The following is a 19,689-nucleotide window of genomic DNA, read 5'->3' on the forward strand; positions in this document are numbered from 1 at the left end:
GGGGACGCGTGGGGGTGGGGCGCCGCGCGGGAGCACGCCCCGCCCCGGCCCCGCCCCGCCCGGGCGCCGGCCGGAAGACCTGCGGCGGCGGCGGCGGCGCTGGCGTCACGGGTTTCCACGGGGGCCCCGCGCGGGGGCCGGGATTCCCTGGCGCAGTAACGCCCATGACGGCGGCGCCGGAGGCCGGACTGGGCTGGGATGACATCAGCCCCTGCGTCTCTGGAGCCGCCCGGGCGGGAGCGGGACCGGAGGAACGGAAGGCACCTGGGCCCGGCGGCCCCGCCTGGCCGAGGCCGCGCGCTGTGCGCCGCTGGCTCCCGTTTCACAGATGCGGACACTGAGGCAGCGGCTGCCCGTTGCTCGGTTGTCATTTCGGGGATCCGAGACCCCCCCCCCCCCCCCGCCCCACTCTTCCCCGATCCAGAGAGAGGGCAGGCCCGGCGCCTTCTGGGGCCCAGACTCCCTGCCCGCGTGTCTCCCTCGCTCTTTGGCAGCAGAAGGGCTCACGGAGGGCTTGGGGGCGCCCTGGCGCCAGCCGGCAGGTCGGGCGCTCAAGCCACATCTGTCCGCACTGTGGGTCTGCCCCCAACTCCGGCCGCTGCGGTGGCCAGAGGCGCCCGGGCTGCCCGGCGGGGTGTGCCCATCGGTGGCTGCCTTTGTGCTGAGGCCTCGGGGAAGGGACTAAAAATAGCCTGGGCGGAGATGCGGGCTATTTTTAGCCTGGGTGGCGGGCCCTCCCAGTTCCCCCGGTCAGCGGCCCTTGGGCCCGGGCGGCGGGTGGGGGGGGGGGTGTCGGGATCCACTTTCCAGGGTCCCCACCCCTCCTGGGCGTGCCCGCCGTCCGGATCCCGGGGTGAGCGCACAGCCAGCCCCGGGGAGGGCAGCTGGGCAGATAGAGCCTGAGGGGGTTAGCAAGTCTTGGGCATGGGGAGGGGTTGCCCGAGGCCAGCTTTCTTCATCACCGCCCCCTCTCCCTGCCCGCCCCCCGCCCCAGCTGCCGGAGCCTTTTGTTGGGCGGGGAGGTTGTTTTCTATTTTGGGAAGGTGTTGGAATAATTTCCCTGGCTATTTTTAGCTGGTTTGGGGATTCCTCCACCCAGGCTGGCCACCCGCCTCTCCTTCTTCTGGCCCTCCTCCCCCTCCTCCCTGCTGACCCAAGGCTTGCCTCGGTCGGTCGGTCGGTCGTAAAGGGCAGACGAGGACACACAGCCCCCTGGAGACCGGCATCTCCCTGGGGCAGACCTGGAGGGGGGAGACCCCCATATTTCCTGGTTGGGGTGAGGGAGAGGGAGGTCTCAAGGGCGTTCCCCCACGCCAGGTGAGCCAGACATTCTGGCCTCCAGGAATCCATGACATCCCACAGATGAATTCCATCTCCAGGGCAAGGTGGGGCTCCCCAGTCTCTGACCTCTCACCTCCTTTCAGGGTGTGACCGGTCTACCCTGCTGAGAACCAGTCTTGACCGCCACACCCTTTGCACGCGGGGGCTCCCGTGTCCCCGAGAGGAAGGTCGGCTTGGTGAGGGTGGACTGAGGCACAGAGAGGCCACAGGAGTGGGCCACACCTTGGGCTCGTTCCCTGACGGTTTCAGTCCATCCACACTTTACAACTGAACAGCTGGGTAACCTTGGGGTATTGACTTTATCTCCCCTTGCCTCAGCTGCCACCTTCAGGAACCCGCGGTAATTATTGAAATGGAGTCATTGTAAACATGAGTGTGAATACACGAAAGTTCTTAGAGGAGGTCCTGGCAGGTGACAGAGCAGGTGGCTGCGGAAAGGACACTGAGATGGCTGGAGTCTGGCTGGAGATGAGAGGGAAGGTCGCGGTTCTAGCTGGCTCCACACACACCCTGTGACCACTGTCCAGTCATCTCCTGACCCCTCACAGTCCTTGAGGCTGGCAGGAGGGACCCCACACTACAGATTAAGAAACCAAGGCTCTGGAATGATCTCATGGCCAAGGGTCTCATGACTGGTGACACACGGGAGGCCAGTGTGGTCTCCTGGCTCTGACCCACACCGTATTCCATAGCTGCCTTTTGCATTCTTTCAGACGTTCTTTTGCTCATTCAGCAAATATTTGTTGGGCACTGAGTGAATTTCCTATGGCTGCTGTAATAAGTCACCACAAATGTAGTGGCTTAAAGAGAAGAGATTTGTTCTCTTACAGTTCCGGAGGTCAGAAGTCAGAAATCGGTCTCATTGGGCTCAAGGCTTCTGCAAGACTGTGTTCCTTCTGCAGGCTCCAGGGGAGAATCCACAGCCCTACCTTGTCCAGTTTCTAGAAGCGCCCTCCCATCCCTTGGTTGGTGGTCCTGCCTCACATGCCCGTTCCTGTGCCTTCTAGCGTCACCTTACTTCTCTCCTCCACTCTGACCCTCCTGCCTCCCTCATAATTTTTTAAGTGTTTATTTATTTTAGAGAGAGAGCACAAGCAGGGGACGGCCAGAGAGAGGGGGACAGAGGATCTGAAGAGGGTTCTGCGCTGGCAGCCGTGAACCCAGTGTGGGGCCTGGACTCATGAACCTCGAGATCATGACCTGAGCTGAAGTCAGATGCTCAACCGGCTGAGCCATCCAGGCGACCCCCCTGCCTCCCTCTTATCAGAAACCTTGTGATGCCATTGCCGTGCCTCCCTTCCCTGCCAGCGCCCCCCCCCCTGCCCCGCCCCATCCAGGGTATTCTCCCCATCTCAAGATCTTTAATTTAGTCCCATCAGCAAAATTTGTAAGATACGCAGGTTCCAGATATTAGGATGTGGATATCTTTGTGGGGACCATTATTCAGCCTACCACAGGCAGCTCCTTTGGTCAGACCCTGCTTGGGACGGGACAGCAGGGAACACTGACAGGTGCCTGCCCTCCTGGAGCTCACAGTCTGGGGTCCGTGGCCCCACTGATCAGGTGGTCACAATGATGAACAAATTCTTATAAATAGGGTTGCCAGATAGAATGCGAGATACCCAGTTACATTTGGGTTTTAGATAAACAATAAGTAACTTTTTAGTATAAATATGTCTCATGTAATAATACGTCTCATTTAATAGTTGAGTCATACTTGCACTGAAAAAAACAAGAAAGAAAGAGCTGTATAGGACTCCTGTGTGTGACTAGGCCACAAGCTGTAATTAATCATGGAAAGATTTAATCGGAAGTGACAAGCCGAAATGTGTGTTAAGATCACCCAGGCTCTGGAGTAGAGAGAAGGGCTCTTGCACCCACGTGCCCACTTACAGCCGGGGGGCGGGGCTTCTTACTGCCTTTTATTGCCTCGGGGGTGGGCGGGCCCCGGGCTGGAGGCTCCGCCCCTCGGACTGCACTTGTGAACACTGCCCTCGTCGCCGGCAAGTTCAGCCAATCGGAGGCCGCCTTGGAGGGCCGCGCCTCGTGCGCAGCCTCCAGAAGAGCCTGGAGGCGTGGGGTCAGGGGGCAGGTTCCGGGGAGACCCCCGGAGGGCGGCCACCTGCTTCTGCTCCGCTTGCTGCCTGCCGGGTCGGCAGTGGACGCGAGGCCCAGAGAAGGGGGTGCATCATGTTTCCCGGGGGCTTCGGGGGTTCGAGACGCTGGAAGGCGGTTCCGCTCGCTCGCTGGCTCCCGAGGCCCCTGGAACCCGTTCCTCCACCGGCGACCCCATCCTGGGACACCGCCCCCTCCCTCCTTCCCTCACACCCCTCATCCCGGGTCACCAGCCCCGACCCTGGACACCGGACCCCCACCCTGGGACACCAGCCCTCCGGGACACCGACCCTTCCCCCCCCCCCATCCCCACTCCCTGACACTGCCCCCCCGGGATACCGTCCTCTACTCCCGGACACTGGACCCCCACCCTGGCGTACTGGGTCCCCCTCCACCCCCCCCACACCATCTCTCCCCACCACCCTTTCCTGCCCAGGCACCGTTCCCCCATGGTGGGACACCGAATCCCCACCCTGGGGCACGGGGTACTTCGGGGACACGACCCCTCAACCCCTGCCCACACCGTTGCCCCCTCGCCTGCCCCACCCCCAATACCAGCCCCCAGGACACCATCCCCCCCCACCCTGGACAGTCCCCCCGGGATACCAGCTTCCCACCCCAGAACCAAGGTCCCCTGGGACACTGTCCCCCATCTCCCACACCATCTCCTGGACACTATCCCCAACTGTCCCCACCCCCAGGGTATTGTCCCCAGCTCCAACACCAGCACCCCCCCCACTCCAGCTCTCACACACACACACACACACACACACACACATACGCACACACACACACACTGCCCCCGACACACGACACACACCGGACCACAGGCACCCCCTCCGCCTCCCCAGCCCCACCATGCAGGGACCTGCCTTCCGGGACCCTATATGCCCCTTGCGTCGCCTTGGATCACCGCCCCCAGGACAGTGGACAACGCTGTCTTTACATGTATTTTTTATTTTTTCCGCCAGTTTATTTCTGTGAGCCCGTTGCGTGTCCCCCAGACAGGATGGTCTGACTGGGGAGATAAGGCCGTGAACAGATAGTAAACGTGGGGTCAGCAGTTAGCAGGAAATGCTTGCAGGAGTCAGAAGGGACAGTGGTCACTTATTTGCACCACAGGCCGTTGAAAGTCGAGAGCGTCACAGCCAGTTTTACTTTTCCAACGCTTATCATGTCCTTCGTGCCTATTAACTATCTTCACGACCACCTCGGTGCCACTAATTGTCCTCTTTCTCCAGAGGAGGAAGCTGGGTGCAGAGGCGGAAGTTGCTGGAAGTCCCCCAGCTACCTCGGTGGTGGAACCTGTTCTGCCTGTTGCTTCTCCATTTCACCTTGTGGCTCCGTGCAGGTCCGGTGCTGAGGCATCCCCTGGTTCCCGGCCTCCGGAAACGCTCCAGGGAAGACCGCAGGCTCCCCAGGCCTGGCCCACGTCCACTGCCTTGGGCATCTGAGAAGCTGTCTTCCGAAAACAGAGCCTCCAGGAACCCACGGACAGTATGTTTCAAAGTGTGCTGGCCAGGAAAGCGACCAGACACGAAGGGCACTTCCTCCCTCCCTCCGCTCCAAAGGCGGCCAGGATGAGGTTGTTGGACAGACAGGACAGCAGCAGTGTGGGGAGGAGGGCGGCTTCTGCTGCTTTTTCCCAGTGGGGGCTGGGACTAAGGGCCCGGCTTGGGCTTTGTTTTGCCCGGAAGCCAGTATGCTCCCCCCATTCCCCGGGACGGGGGACGGTAGGCTCTGACCCCGTGCTCGAGCCCAGACTGTCCTGGTCTGAGAATCTCTCCTCTCCAGAGACAGGCCCGCATGGCTTCGAGGATGGGGACCCGAGCGTTTGCCAAACTCAGAACCTCTCTCGATCCTCCTGATGGGCAGGGAACAGGTTGGAGGCAGGTAAGCCACTTGGCAGTAGAAAGCGGGGCTTTTCCTGAACGTTCTCGTTTTCCTGGTCATAGAGGAGCGGAGCGAGGAGACATCACCGAGACCCCCCACGGAAACGGAAGGAACGGGAGGGGTGTGGTCCCTGCATGAGCTCCGAGGGCTAGTGAGGGGCAGAGCCGGGATGGAGCCCCTGGACACCTGGTGGCTGGCCCGGTCTGCACCTGACCCCGTTTGGACCCTGTTTGGCTTCCCTGTGGGCCGCCGGACTGGGTTCTGAGCGCAGGAAAGATTCCTCTCTCAACCTTGGGCTTGGAGTTCTTCCCAGAGTGATACATTTTGGCCAGAAAGAGTGCCACATTCTTGGGGCCGGCTCGCCAGCGAGGCCTCACGTCACTCTTTCCGCTGTCAACCCTGCGCCGGGTTCCGCAGACCGGCCACACGCGTGCTGCGCAAAGGGCGGAGCCTGATGCGGTCGCCCGGGGGGAGCCCCCAACCCCCATCCCCGAGCCCTTGCTGCGGCCTGGAGGCCCCTCACGTGGGGTTCCCCCTCGTGTCGCTGGATCTCTTGGGTAGGGACGCTGCCCGCCCGCGGGGGCTTCCTGGGAACCTCTAGGGCCAGCCGGGAGGGGAGGGGACCGCAGGGCCCCAGGCTTCGGGAGGAGCGAAGGCGCAAGTCCCCACAGTCAGGATTGAAGTCGGCGCATGGCTTTAGCACCACAGCTCATGAACGTCCGCCTGCCTGCCCTTTCCCCAGTGCGGCTACACGCTTTCCAGTGACCACGAGTGCTCCCTGGTGGTGCTCATTCTCCTCTGGCTTGTCGACCTGTTTCCAGGGGCCTCTCTGTAGTGGGGTCTGCCATGTGCAGAGAAGAATGAATTAAACACAGAGGGTCAAGGTCGACACGGCTGGTGGGTGTGGAGCTGTGCTGTCCACATCCCTTCAAGGAGAGACCAGTCGTCCCGGCTCCCAGTGGGGGGGGGCAGCTGCCACCCTTCTGTGCCAGCACCTTCAGGGATTGCTTGGGCTTCAGGGCCGCCCCGACCAAGGTCACAGCAACCTGCAGGCAGCCTGTGCCATGGCAGGTCACAGTGGAGGGGGAAAAACCCGCATATGGGCCCAACGAGAGAGGTGGGCGGGGCTCCGGAGCTTTCCGGGCCCGCTTTCCGGGCAGCCCCCTCCTTGTCCCTCCCATACGTATTGATCCCCAAAGTCCTGTCCAGTAGGCCTCCTGAATGAGCCCGGCCGACCCTGGGTGGCGTGGCCTTCTGCAGAGCCAGGAACCGGAAGGCACGGAAAGGAAACAGTGTTAGGACCAGCCTTGCCAGTTCTCAGAGTTCTTGCAGCCCCTGCGGTTCTACCTTCCCATATTTTGATGCTTCTGTCACGGGGCGGAGAGTTTCATCTTGGTTGTGCCCGGGGCCTCTTTTCACCACAAAGAACCCCCTGCGGACGGACGGTCTCAAAATGCATTTCAAAGAAGAGGAAGAAACACCAAAACAGGGTGAAGAAGGAGAAACAACACGATCGCTATTTGCAAAGCGCTGGTGGGTCTTCGAGTCTCGAGCCCAGGCCTCCCGCTCACACCTTCTCTTGGAGAAGAGCATAAAGGCCCAGAAGAGGCGCTGAGGTCAGTTTTGGCGATGGACGCAGATGGGGCGTCCCAGTTCCGTGTTCTCTGCCCTGCATCCACACCCCCACCCTGCACTGCTGGGTGCTTTGTGCTCGGAAGCTCAGAGGACGACCCCAAGCACACTGGACGGCCGCCCTGATGGGGCCGCTGTGTCTCCGGCATCTTGGAAACGCGATCCGAGTGAGAGATCGGCCTCTTGATTTCATAAATGAAATGCAGTCAGTTGCATTTGACAGGGACACGGGGTTTTTGTTTGTTGGTTTTTGGAAGTTTACGCCATCTCTCGAGCAGAGGTTTTGTGGCGTAGAACTCAAGGTCACCGAGCGTCTCCCTGCATTTCTCGGGTGTGGGGAGGGTCACAGGTGCCCTTGTTCCTAACAAACCATCTTCCGAGTGGGGCATGGGTGGGGGGAGGGGGAGGAAGGGGGAGAGAGGATGTGGCCTGCACGGACCCGGGTGGGGCTCGCTGGAATGTTCCACTGTTACCATCCTGAAATTTTTCACCTTGAGCAGGGGGGTCCCAGAAATCATGCAGCTGGTCCCCCGAGAGGCCTCGTGACTCAGAATTTTCCAGTTGCTTCCCTCATGGGTTGAAAAGGGTGGGGTCTCTGGAGATGGTTTGTGTAGTGACCGCAATGACCCCTGTTCTGAATGTGGTTACCGCCTCTGTGGGCCACTCTGACTCAGTGGTCCTCCTGGCCCGGTGGCCCCTTCTGGCCGGCTGCCGTCCCTCCAGTCCCCAGAGCCGACTGGAAACGTTTTGGACTCCTTGGCATGACCCCTAAGACCCTCTGTTTTCTGTCCTCTGCTTCTCCAGCCTTGGGTGCCACCGGCCCTCTGCCCGCCGCCCCTGCATCCTGCCCCCGGACCCCGGCTCTGGCTGCTCCCCTGAGACGGCCCTCCCAGCTTCCCGAGCCACGGCTCTGGCCTCTCCTGCGTGTCTCCCCTGCAGCCTGGTACCCAAATGTCCCTCCTTTCTCGTCCGCAGACCCCAGTCACCGGATGTGGGGCCACCCTAACCCAGTGTCACCACCTGCAGATCCCCTATTTCCACATAAGTGTGCATTCACAGGTACTGGGGGTCAGGACTAGAATGCGGATTTTGGGGGGATCCAATTGAACCCAATGCACCAGCCCAGCTGGAGCCCCTGTCCAAAGCCTCTCCTGACCCTCCGCCCCCGCCCCCCACGCCGCCCAGGTGGAGCCAACACCCCTCCTTTGTGCGGCGATGACTGTTGACTTTGCGGGCCTCACTCTGTCTCTGGACCGGCAGCCGTTTGACAGGCCCGTAGTGAGTGAGTCAGTGAAGTGTGCTGGGTGGGATCACACGAGGTATCTCTACGGTCAAATGAAACCATCCGGAAATGTCTGCTGCACCTGGCTGACTGGTGTCTTGCCCAAATTCACGTCCACCTGGGACCTCACAAGGTGACCCTCTTTGGACAGAGGGTCTTTGCAGATGTAATTGGTCGGGATGCGGTTGAGTTGGGTGGGCCCTGCATCCAGCGGCTGGTGTCCCTACAAGAAGAGAAGGGACACAGAGACACGGAGGGGGCCTGGTGACGATGGGCGGAGATGGGAGACCACGCTCCCAGCCAAGGGACGTCGGGAGCCACTGAGGGGGCGGGAAGCGCATCGGAACACGAGCGCGAAAGTGCCTGTTGTTTGGAGCCACCCAGCTGGTGGTCCTTCGCCACAGCAGCCCCTGCACCCGCTCTGGGCACAGGGGCCCCCGGGTGAGGCGCCCGTGATGGTGGCAGCAGGTGCGGGAGCCCCCGCCCCGAGCACGTGCAGGTCAGGAAAGCCACCAGGCCTTCCCCGTGTGCGTGGGTCAGGACGCATGGCTCCATTCTTGAAGTGCCTTACTCTGCTCCGAGACCTGGGGGTGGATATCACAGTGTGCGGGAGGGGGGGAGGAGTTGGGGGGCTCCCACCTCGGGGTCTCCTGGCACCGCTGGTGTGGGGTCTGCCCGCCTAGCCAGGGCGCAGGTACGGCGTCTGGCCCTCCTTCCTCCTTTCTGGAGGCATGATGCCCAGCGGGCCCCTGGACTGGGGAGACCAGGCCTGCCGGTTTCAGGCGCAGGATGCCGGCCTGTGCACTGCACCAGTGTGGTCCACGGTTACCGCTCAGGCTCACTCTTGGTGGCGGACATTCCACGGGGTTTGCTGAATGTATAATGCTGCGTCTCCATGGTGACTGCGTCCTGCAGAACAGTGTCGGTGCCCTAGAAATCTCCCCGTGCTCATCTGTTCACTCTTCCCGCTCTCTCCCAGCCGCGATCTTTGGGCTGTTTCCGTATCATGGCTCTTCCAGAATGGCACAGCGTGGGGCCTTCTCAGATTGGCCTCCTTCACATAGTTCCTGCCTTTGCTGGCCTCCCAAGGCGCCACGTGTGAGGCCCTTGTGGGGACACGGGGCCCCCGGGTCACCCCTATCTCTAGACGGTCAGCTCCATCTCTCTGCGGGATTCCTCTTCCTCCACGTAAGGTGACGTCGCCCCAGGTCCTGGAGATCAGGACGTGGACGTCTTTGGGGGTCATTCTCCCGCCCACGCAGGCCGTGCCCAGGCTCGCCTGTTCCAGAACGTTCTCTATCAGTGGACTCTACTGGCCATGCACGCTCTTGTCTATTTCGGGCTAAGAGGCAGCTAGGTTCCTGCACTTGGTAGTGGCCGACCCCTGATCCCGCGGAGCGGGACTCTGGGGCAGGAACGGGTTCCCGTCTGTTCATCCATTCACCTGTTGCTGAATGCCTGGGATATTTTCAGTTTCTGACGACTGGGACACAAGCTGCTCCGAACATTCATCCCAGCACCTTCTGTGGACACACGTTTCGGTCTCTTGGGTGAAGGCGCGTGAGCAGAGCGCCAGGCGCTACAGCAGGTACGTGCTTAGCTGCACACGGGCCATGCTGCATTCACGCTCAAGGACCGGCTCCACGACCTGGCCAACCGAGTCTTACATTGTAGCCATTCGGGGGGGTGTTCGGCAAGGTTGTGAGTTTTTCCCTTTTTGGGGTGAAGTTCACGACATGAAGTTTACCGTTTTAACATTCTAAGTACACTGACCTCAAGCACATGCACACTGTGGTGCAGCCGCCCCCACCACCCGTCTCCAGAACTTTCCATCTCCCCAGACTGAAACCCTGTTCCCATGAAGCACTGACTCCCCCGCCCTGGCTCCCACCATCTACTCTCTGTCTCTGTGGACGGGACTCCTCTAGGGACCCCCTGTGCGTGGGGGTCACGCGGGAAGTGTCCTTCTGTGTCTGGCTCCTGTCACTGCACACAGTGACCTCCAGGTCCGTCCACGTGGTGGCAGGTGGCAGGACGTCCTTCCTTCCTGAGGCTGGGTCACATTCCGGCGTGTGGATGGACCACGTCGTGTTTATCCTTCATCTGGCGGCTGCTGTGAACACATGGGTGTTTGCACACCCAGAAGTGGGGCTGTCGCATAAGGTCCCAATTCTCCATTTGAGTTTTTGAATTGACCTCCAATCTTCCGCTTTTTGATACAAAGTGGGTAACTTCAGAGGCACAGCCCGGTGGCAGGGCACTTGACTGCAAAGTAGACCATGTTTATGTAGTGGAATCTGTAAATGTCTTACACCAAGTCCTCTGCTTGGGGGTCGGAATCTCTCATTTACAGATTTGTTACCAAAAATTGAACTCTCCACTGTCTGGTCTGAATTGGGACCGTGACTCACTTGGCCTGTCCCCTGGGCTCCCCGGTGGCCCCTGGTGCCTGGACACAGGGGACAACAGGCCCGGAGCACTCCAAGCCCTCAGCAGAGTGCCGCGCCCTCCTACAGGCCACGCTGGACAGAAACAATCTCGAACCGCGGGGCACAGGGCTAGCGGTCCTCGAACTTCGCTCCTCGAGGTTTTCTAACAACAGGCTGGAAAGCCTGTCAAAGCTGACAGCTGTTCTCTGGGGCCGCCTGAGGCCACGCTCCACCTGGGGTACCCGCCCAGCAGCCAGGGGAGGGGACCAACCTGTCCTGCCCCGACCCCCACCCCCAGCAGGCAGGGGGCATGGACAGAAGGACCAGTGAGCCTTTGCACTGGGGATCAGTTCACTCTGTATGAACAATTCCACACAATATTAAAACACTGCAAAGTGGGTGTAGACACCTGGAAATTTTTTTAAAATCAGAAATAAAAGCCACTGAACATCCAAACGGAGATGGGGTAGAACCTGCTAGAACCACAGATGGCTTCTGTGGACCGGAACCGGTCTGTGCAATGTTTGGCAATGGTTAGGGCTTCTTTTCCAGAGACTCCGTGGCAGGCTGGCTTTTGTAAGTGTTCTTGAAGGACCAGCAACCCTTGGTGGCCTCCCCTGGGCCTGGAAGTTGTTCCTGGTCACTCGCCCTCGGGGTGGGCTGGTGGCCTTTTCCTGCCCCCAGAGCTCGGTGGGGCTGGGGCCCCACAGACACGGATGAGCTGCCTGGAGGTCCAGCGCCCGGACATGGAGGGGGTCAGCCAGGGTCACAGGAAGAAGGACCGCACATCCCTGGGGGCCAGAGGTCACCACCACCCAGTCACTTAATTCTTGGCCTGGGGGACCGCTGTGGGGAGGGGTGTGCCTTCTAGCTCCTTCCTGGAGCGGGGGAGGGGAGGGGAGGGAAGGCGCCCCAGCTGCCAGCCCTGGGGGACACCCAGGCAGGCTAAAGGGGAACCCTGTGTCTCCCGCCCCTGTTTATTTTGGGAGGGGGGGGGGCGTGCCCTTAATGCCCCCTCTTGATGTGGCTGAAATGCGGGCTGCCACCCGCCAGTTCCCGCAGAGCCCTGCACACGTGTTCATGCAGGACACTGGCCTGGGAAGCACAGGCGGTCGTATGCACATGCCCTCCAGGTTTACACTACAGACACGGAGATTTACTTGAGAAGGCAAAAGGAAGGGTTTTTCTCACTCAGAAAGACACCCGTGGTGGGGCTCCTGTGATGGCCACCTCCCTGAGCCGAGGCTGGGGCTCCTGGGGCAGGTGTGGCAATGGGGGCGGGGGGTACGGCCCATCCTCACCCTCTCTGGGTCTAGTTTACTCAGACCCCTCGGCCCCAGGGGGCTCTGACCTAGGTTCACTTCAGGGCTGGGGTGGGGCGGGGGGGGGGGGGGCGCTGTGGCTACCAGACTCGGTTCAACCACTCGGCCCTCAGCCGGGCTCCTGGGTTTCACCTCGCCTCCCCTCCCGCTGGCCTCTCTGGGGGGCCGCTGGGGTGGGGCCCCACAGCCAGAGCATTAGACCAGGACAGTGGGGACGCAGGGGAAGGTTGGACTCCAGGGATTAAGGCTTCTTGCACAGAAGTGGCCTGGACAGGCCTCGCCCTGCCAGCCGCCCCCACCCCCAGTCTCTGGGTAGATCCTGCTGCGCCCCGGCCTCCCCGGTGGGGAACGGGTTTTGTTCCCTCTTGCTTCTCTGTGGGGGACAGTGAGAGGCTGGCTCCCTGCCCAATGAAAGGCGGCCAAGGCTTCCCCATCCAACCGCAGGTCTGGAGAGGCTGGGCTCCCCAAAGCCCCTGGTGCTCCCGGACCGGCCGGAGAGAGCTGGGAGCCGGGGAGCGAGGCCGGGCCTACAGCCCGCACGCCGGGGGGAGTCGCCCGCCAGCCCGTGCACACATCCCCCGTCCCCCTGAGCGTAGCGTTGGTGGGATCTGGGCCTTGGCACTAGCAGGGGGCTGAGTGGGGGCAGGAGCATGGAGGTCGGCACGAGGCCCTGGGGTGAGGACTGTCCCGGTGCGGGGCGGGGGGGTGGGGGTGTGGGGACGGGTGTGCCCTGTGCCCTCCCTGTACCTCCGGCTCCTTCAACTGCCCGGGTCGTACCAGAGGCCAAGGGACTAAAGACGAACCGATACAGGGAAGGGAAGGGCGAGGAGTCACACGGGTGAGGCCCAGCGGCTCTTTCTGGTCACCTAACACCTTCTGGCCCCCCAGGAAGGGCCTCCTCTGGCTGCATTTCTGTTTGCAAAATGGCCATAGCGATGCGCTAAAGTGAAAAAAAACACAACACGACACAACAACCCGGAAGAGCCAGGTGTGACCACGGCCCACGTCGGCGTTTCGTGCTCAACACCAGACGGAACGCCGCCGGCCATTCCGCTGAGCGGGACAAGTTGCGGAGAATCCCTCTGTGGGATGGGTGGGGTCCCAGGAAAGGGCGGGGGGCCACGGCCTGGCTGTTGGGTGGTGCGTGCCGTATAGAGGCCGCACACATGCCACACAGCAGGGCGACACTTGGCCACGCGGGGTGCACGTCACAGACAAAGCCCCCTCCCCGGCCCCTAAATTCCCTGGGTGCATTTTACACAACCGTCAGCTGCAGGCTCAGCCCCCCAGCTCTGGGCTCAGCGCTGCGGAATAACAATCGCTTAACTGAAAAGGAGACCAGTTTCCAAAGAGGTTTCCCATGACCCGCCCCCACCACCCAATTTTCCTCTGCTTAGGAGAAGAAAAAAAAGCACGGCAGCAGGGACCTGGCAAGTGTTTCACAAACGGCCCAGCGGGTGAGACTGGCCACCCGCCGGGGCGCCCGGGGCCAGCGGCCAGTCCTTCTTCCCTTCTCGGGGCGCGGCCGGGCTCTGGACCGCAGCCCCCCGGCAACCCAGAGTTTCCGAAAATTGTTACCACGTCACTCGGGATCTCTGTTACTCCTGATGGGAAGCGGCCGCGGCCCCAGCGTCATCTTCTGGCCGGGCCGGGAGAGGAGTTTACCCCATCCGTGGTGGCAGCGGCTCGCGTTCCTTCTGGAACCGGAGGTTTGGGGACATGAGAGGTGTTGCCGGAGCGCGCAGTGCAGACGCCCTAGCGGAGCGAGAGACACAGGCAGGGACACACGGAGGGACAACGCTACAGAATAATACAGGGCTTCTTGTCCTTAAAGGGGTTCTCGGATGCGGGGACTCCGACCAGCAGGGGGTCATTCCGGGCGTGCTGCTCGCAGTAGCTCATGAGTTCCGATGAGGCTTTGGACACCTGTGCGTGGGCACAAGGGCGGGAGAGGAGAGGTCAGGCGGGCGGCCATGGCCACGTCCACTGTCAACATGGCGGGAACAACCCAGGAACACCCGCAGGTGAGCGGATACACACAGTGCCCACCGCGCACGCGCACGCAGATGACCATGTCCACCGCGCACGCGCACAACACTCAGCCGCGAGCAGGAGCGAGAGGCCCCACGCCTGCCGCCCCGCGTTCGAACCCCGAACACACGACGCTCAGGGAGGGAACCAGACACGAGAAACCACACGGGGTGTGAGTCCACGTGTGTGAAACGTCCAGAACAGGCTCATCCGGGGACAGGAAGGGGGCTGGTGGGGGGCCAGGCGCTGGGGGAGGGGTGACGGCTGATGAGGCCCGGGTTACTTTTTGGTGTGATGGAATGTTCTGGAACTAGACAAAGGTGGTGGTTGCACAACTCTGCGTGTGTGTGATCACTAATGGCAGGTTTTAAGTTATGTGTGTTTTACCACAATTTAAAAAAGATTAAAGAAGGGACTGGGTCCCTCGGCAGGAGCTGCCCAGATTTTGGACAGAAGGTCAGGGAGAGACAGAGCCCTCTTTAGGATTTAGTCCAAGGTCCACCCCCCCCCCCCCCCCCCCCAGACCAGGCGACTCTGGAAGAGCCTGTCCACATCGGAGGGGCCACCACACAGTCCCTTCCACATTGCATCTCTGGCAGCCCGAGCTGGCCGGGGCCCAGGGATCTGGGGGGCTGGTGGGGTCACAGCAGAGGGTGCCACCCCACTCTGCTCACCCGGGCAGGGCTGGGGGCTGGGTGCTGGGTGAAGGGTCTCCTCTGTGCTGCAGGAACAGCCAGCACGGTTCGGCCCCCTGCCTTCCCACCTGCAAGCTGACAAAGGAGCAGCCATGTGGGTGTGAGCGGGCGAGACTAGGCAGGGGTGAGGGAGGCTTTGAGAACTCCCCTCAGGTCTGCCGCCAGGGGTGGCGCCTCTGCACCCTGGACCCTGCACCCCACAAGCCAAGGCCGCCCGACCTTGTCCCCTGTGCTGCCAGGTCTCCAGGCCGGCCTCTGGGTTCACCGCGGGGACACTGCTACCCACATGCAGTGACAATTGCCACCGTCCCGAGCATGCTGGCCACTCCCAGGCCTGCCTCGGATGAGCCAAAGGAGCTTGGTTTCTAGAGTTGTATTTGGAAAGCAACTCTCGGAAACAACCAGAATAGCCTCCGGACCCTGGAAATAACTGATGTTGTGGCTCCAGCATGTGGCCCCCGCTGACACCCTGGCATCCACAGGAAGGCTCTGCCCTGAGCGCCGGGGCCGCCCCCATGCCCGCCACGCTGCCACTTGCCAGGCGCTGGCTCCCCTGGCCTTTCAGGCGTACCGACGTTCAAGGTTCTGGCCACAGATCTGCGGGTGCAAAGCCTCAGGCGGGACAGGGGTAGGAGGGGATGGGGGGGCTTGGGGGGGAGGAGTGGCCCTGCCCAACATCAAACGGGCTGGTGAATCACGCTCTCCGTCAGGGCTGTGGCCGCACCGGCTCACCAGAGTGAAGCCGCTTTGACTGAGGCTTTCTCTTTTTCCAGCCCGAATGAATCCTTTGAATGCTCAGGGTTCTGGAACATTCAGACACTTCGGGGGAGCCCCCCCCCCCCAACCTGGGGGGCTGGAGCAGCCCTGCCTTTCCACCTGGCACTGCTGTGCATGTCCTTCCACTGAGGGATGTCAGTCAGGTGTGAGTCTGCAGGAGCCCATCTGCCGCCAGAGACCAGGGAATGGCGGGTGCTCAGAAAATCAAAGTCTGAAGAGATCCGTGGGGTCGATGTTTGATTTTATATGTCCACTTGGCCAGGCCACGGTATCCAAGTACTTGGCCAAACACCAGTCTAGATGTCACTGGGAAGGTCATTTTAACCTGATATCAACATTTAAATTGGCTGACTCCGAGTACAGCATATGATCCTCTAAATGTGGGTGGGCCACATGCAATCAGTTGAAGGCCTTCGGAGACCGGGAATGCCGCCTCCTGGCCGCCTTGGGGACTCGAGCTGCAGCACCAGCTCTGCCCTGAGTCTCCAGTCTGCCCTGCGGCTTCGCCAGCCTCCACGGTTCTGTGAGCCAATTCCTGAATACCTCTCGTTCCCTCTATACACATCCTGTTGGCTCAGTTTCTCTGGATAGCCCTGACTGATCCAGGGGGCAGCTGAAGCGGGGCCGATGCAGACACGGGAACCACCCGGGTCTTCTACGGGGAAACTTCCGGTCACTCGCTAGCTGGGGCCTGGGGCACGAGACCATTATTGGAGGTGCCTCGACCTCCTTTGCCAAGACATGGGTTTGACGAGCAGGTGACTTTGAAAAGAATCAGTCACCTTTTTCATGTAAGAGGCCACGACTGGATGGCTGGCCCCTGCCATGTTTATGGGAGAAATCCATGAGCCCTGGATGTCGTCCTGATGTCCCCTTGTGGACTTAAAATTCACCTATGTTAAACACAGTGTGTCCACCACGCACACGCACGTCCGCAGCCTCAAGCCGGAGCGAAGCGCCCACCCCCGCCACCCCGTGGACGGACCCCGAACACACGACGTTCAGGGAGGGAACCAGACACGAGAGGCCACACGGGGTGTGAGTCCGTGTGTGTGAGACGTCCAGAACAGGGTCATCCACGGATGGGAAGAGGGCTCGTGGGGGCCGGGGGCTGGGGAAGGGGTGGAGGTAACAGCTGACGGGGACAGGATTTCCCTTTGGGCTGCTAGAATGTTCTGCAATGATGCTTGCACAACTCTGTGAATGTACTAAAAGCTACCAAACTGTCAGTGCCCTTTAAAAGAAACAGTTAGCTTCATGTTATGCAAATTATTAGCAGAAAGAACTGGTCTGTCTGAGAAGCTACTTTGTTTCGGGTCTCTGGTCCCTGAGGGGTTAAGTGTCTGCGCACAGGAACTACTTGTCCCTTTTCTTTTTTTAGTATAAAAAACAAACACGCTTATTTCAAAAAAAAAAAAAAAATTCAAACGAGGCATAAGTGAAGAACGTAGACGACCAAGGGCCCTGGGCCCTGCCGTCTCTGGACCACGTCTCTACCTTCTGTCTGTGTCTGTTGCACCAGGGAGCCAGACAGAGCCCATGGGCGACTGCCTGCCTCATGCTGGCGGCCTAGGGCTCTCGGGGGCAGGGGGTGGGGTGGGGTGGGGTGGGGTGGGGTGGGGAAGGGCCCTGAGGGCTGGGGGCGGGCTCAGCCCTGCCTCTGGTCCCACGGCACTGACAAAGCTCTGCCCGCAACAGCCCATGACACAGGTTCTGTGTCAGCTGTGTCTTCCCATTGAGGAATCGGGCTCAGAGAGGTTAGTGAGTGGCCCAAGCTCACACAGCAAGGGGGCACAGTTGGAATAAAGCCCCCCCTCCCCAACCGGGCCTCCTTGCAGGGCCTCCTCCCTTCTCGGCCCCTCTGCCCACCCGCCTGCCAGGCTCACCTTGATGCGCTCGATCCCGGCTTCGATGCGGAGCTGTTCCACCAGCTTCCGGGCCTGGGCTATGTTGTTAGTGGCTGACATTGTCTGCCATCAGCTCCGGGCCCCTGTCGTCCAGAGGGCTGCAGGGGAAGCAGACAGGATGTGAACTGGCTGCTGAGGCCCCACGGGGACAGAGAGGCAGGACGCCCCTTCCGGAAGCCTCAGGGCCTCCTGGTGCCCCACCTGAGCCGTGGCGCCCGTGTGCCCAGGTCGGGGTGGGGGCGGTGGGAGGACTAGTGGAGCTGTCTCCCACAGTCCCCCTGGGCTGGTCGGGGGTAAGTGCTCCCTGGTTGAGACCACCCAGGGTCTCAGGATGGTTCACCAGACCACAGAGTCCACTCGTGGTTGGCTTGGAATGAGGGCCTCAAGGGACACTTTCTCTGATCCCTGCCTCACTCCAGGCCCCCCGGCACCACTGACACTGGGCAGGGTCACTCTCCGGGGGCGTTCTGGGGACGTTCCCAGCCCCACCCTTCGATGCCAGGACGTCCCAGTGGTGATGGCCACAGATGTGCCCAGACATGGCCTGAGTTCCCTGGGGGGCAGAGTCGTCTGGGTGAGACCTTGGCTCTGGACCAAGGTGGGTCACCTGGGCAGCATCTATGTGCCGTGGGTCCTGGGTCTGGCATCGCTTCCTTCATCCACGGGCTAATTTGCCCCACAAACCACCCCAGGGGGGCCCACCATGCACCAGTCACTGCCCTGAGAACCAAGCTAAGGGTGGTGGTACGCAGGGGGAGGCCGTGGCTGTCAGTGCCCAGTTCTGGCTTCCCACCCCAGATCTGGCTGTCCTTGGGACACAGCCACTCGAGTGACCTGGGCTCCCACAGAAGGCTTCCCGGGGCTCTCCGCAGGAGCGAGAAGTTCTGGCTCCCGCTTCTGGCCCAGGAGAGGCTTCTGGGGGCAGCGGTGGGGGGGGGGGGGGGCGGTGCAGGGAGCCCACTGGTTTTGCAGGGTTTTCCAGAGCTTTCTGATGTGCTGGGGTGGTCGGGACAAATGACCACAGGCTGGGGTATGGGAAACAGCAGGAAATTGTTCTCCCACATTCTGGAGGCCAGATGTCAAAGATCCAGGTGGGGCAGGGCTGCGCTCCCCCTGGAGGGCCCAGGGAGGGTCCTTCCTACCTCTTCCAGTGGCTGGTGTGGCCAGCGGTCCCTGGTGTGGCCACATCACTCAATCTCTGCCTTGTCCTCACATGGCTTTCTTCTAAGGACACTAATCCAGTACGACTTCTCCTTAACTAATTGCATCTGCAAAGCCCCTATTTCCACTTAAGGCCCCATGCTGAGGATCTGGTGGAAATGAATTTGGGGGGGGGGCTGTATTCACTCCCCCTGCAGTGTCTTTGAGTGTGGATGGTGTGCTCAGAGTAGCCCATTTAGCACAGGCAAATGATTCCAGATAAACCCTCTTCCCAAATCCCAAGTAGCCCTTCAACTAATTTTCCCAGGACCGCTGCTCCGTGGAGGGGGTGGTGGTGGGGTATTTGCTGCTTTTATTGAGCAGCTAACGCCCAGTGGTCTGCTTGCTCCCCGCCCCCCCCCCCTTCCCCGCACCTTCAGGACTTGGGTGTTCAGGGCCCGTCAGAGTGGCTCCCCACCTGCTCGCCCACCGAGAAAACCAATCTTTATTGCGCCAATGATTCCCGCTTCGCTATTGTTTGGGGGAGGGGGTGCTCTTTTTTCTTTCTGAAAACATTTGTATTAATTTATTTTTAATTCAGTTAAAAATTTTGAGGTGCCTGGAGAGTCACATGCAGTGGTAGGAAAGGGCGGAGACGTGCGGAGACCTGCGTACCCTGTGCACGGTTTCCCCTCTGGAAACAACCTTGCAAAACCCGCGGTCAGCATGACGCGCTTGCACGGAAGCCTCAGGGCGGTTCCGTCCCCGCCCCTCCCCGCCCCCCACTCTCCGCGACCTCCAATGACGTTTTCCTTCCCCAAGCTGCCACCGTTTCGGGACCGTTGCACGTGTGGAACCACAGGGCACATAACCTTTTGGGATTTTTCCCCACTGCGCTTAATCCTGTGGAGATGCGCCCAGCCTGTTGCGCGCGCCACGAGGTCACGGCTGAGCGGCGTTCCCCGCGTGGACCGGCCCCGGCTCGGCGGTGCACCTGCCGATTCCAGTTTCTGGCCATCACGTACGGCTGCCACAAGGGCGTGCAGATTTCTGTGCAAACACAAGTCTATATATTTCTCTGAAATAAACGCTGAGGGATGTAATTTGCATGTTCAATTTTTAAGG

The 19,689-nt window shown here is 60.9% G+C and overlaps 1 protein-coding gene across 2 annotated transcripts in view; it reads right to left on the minus strand.

Annotated features, from left to right (window-relative positions):
* Positions 1 to 12,069: 12,069 nt before the first annotated feature.
* The window catches only part of GNG7 (G protein subunit gamma 7), a 116,722-nt gene continuing 109,102 nt past the window's right edge, over positions 12,070 to 19,689 (minus strand). For both annotated transcript variants that reach the window (XM_042927918.1, XM_042927917.1), the window contains exons 3-4: positions 17,404 to 17,522; positions 12,070 to 13,940 (exon numbers count right to left, since the gene is read on the minus strand). In XM_042927918.1, the coding sequence (XP_042783852.1) occupies positions 13,815 to 13,940; positions 17,404 to 17,484 (207 nt within the window). In that variant the 5' untranslated portion in view covers positions 17,485 to 17,522 and the 3' untranslated portion in view covers positions 12,070 to 13,814. The remainder of the gene's footprint in view (positions 13,941 to 17,403; positions 17,523 to 19,689) is intronic.

The sequence above is a fragment of the Panthera leo genome, chromosome A2, assembly GCF_018350215.1.
Source record: "Panthera leo isolate Ple1 chromosome A2, P.leo_Ple1_pat1.1, whole genome shotgun sequence".
Classification (NCBI taxonomy): domain Eukaryota; kingdom Metazoa; phylum Chordata; class Mammalia; order Carnivora; family Felidae; genus Panthera; species Panthera leo.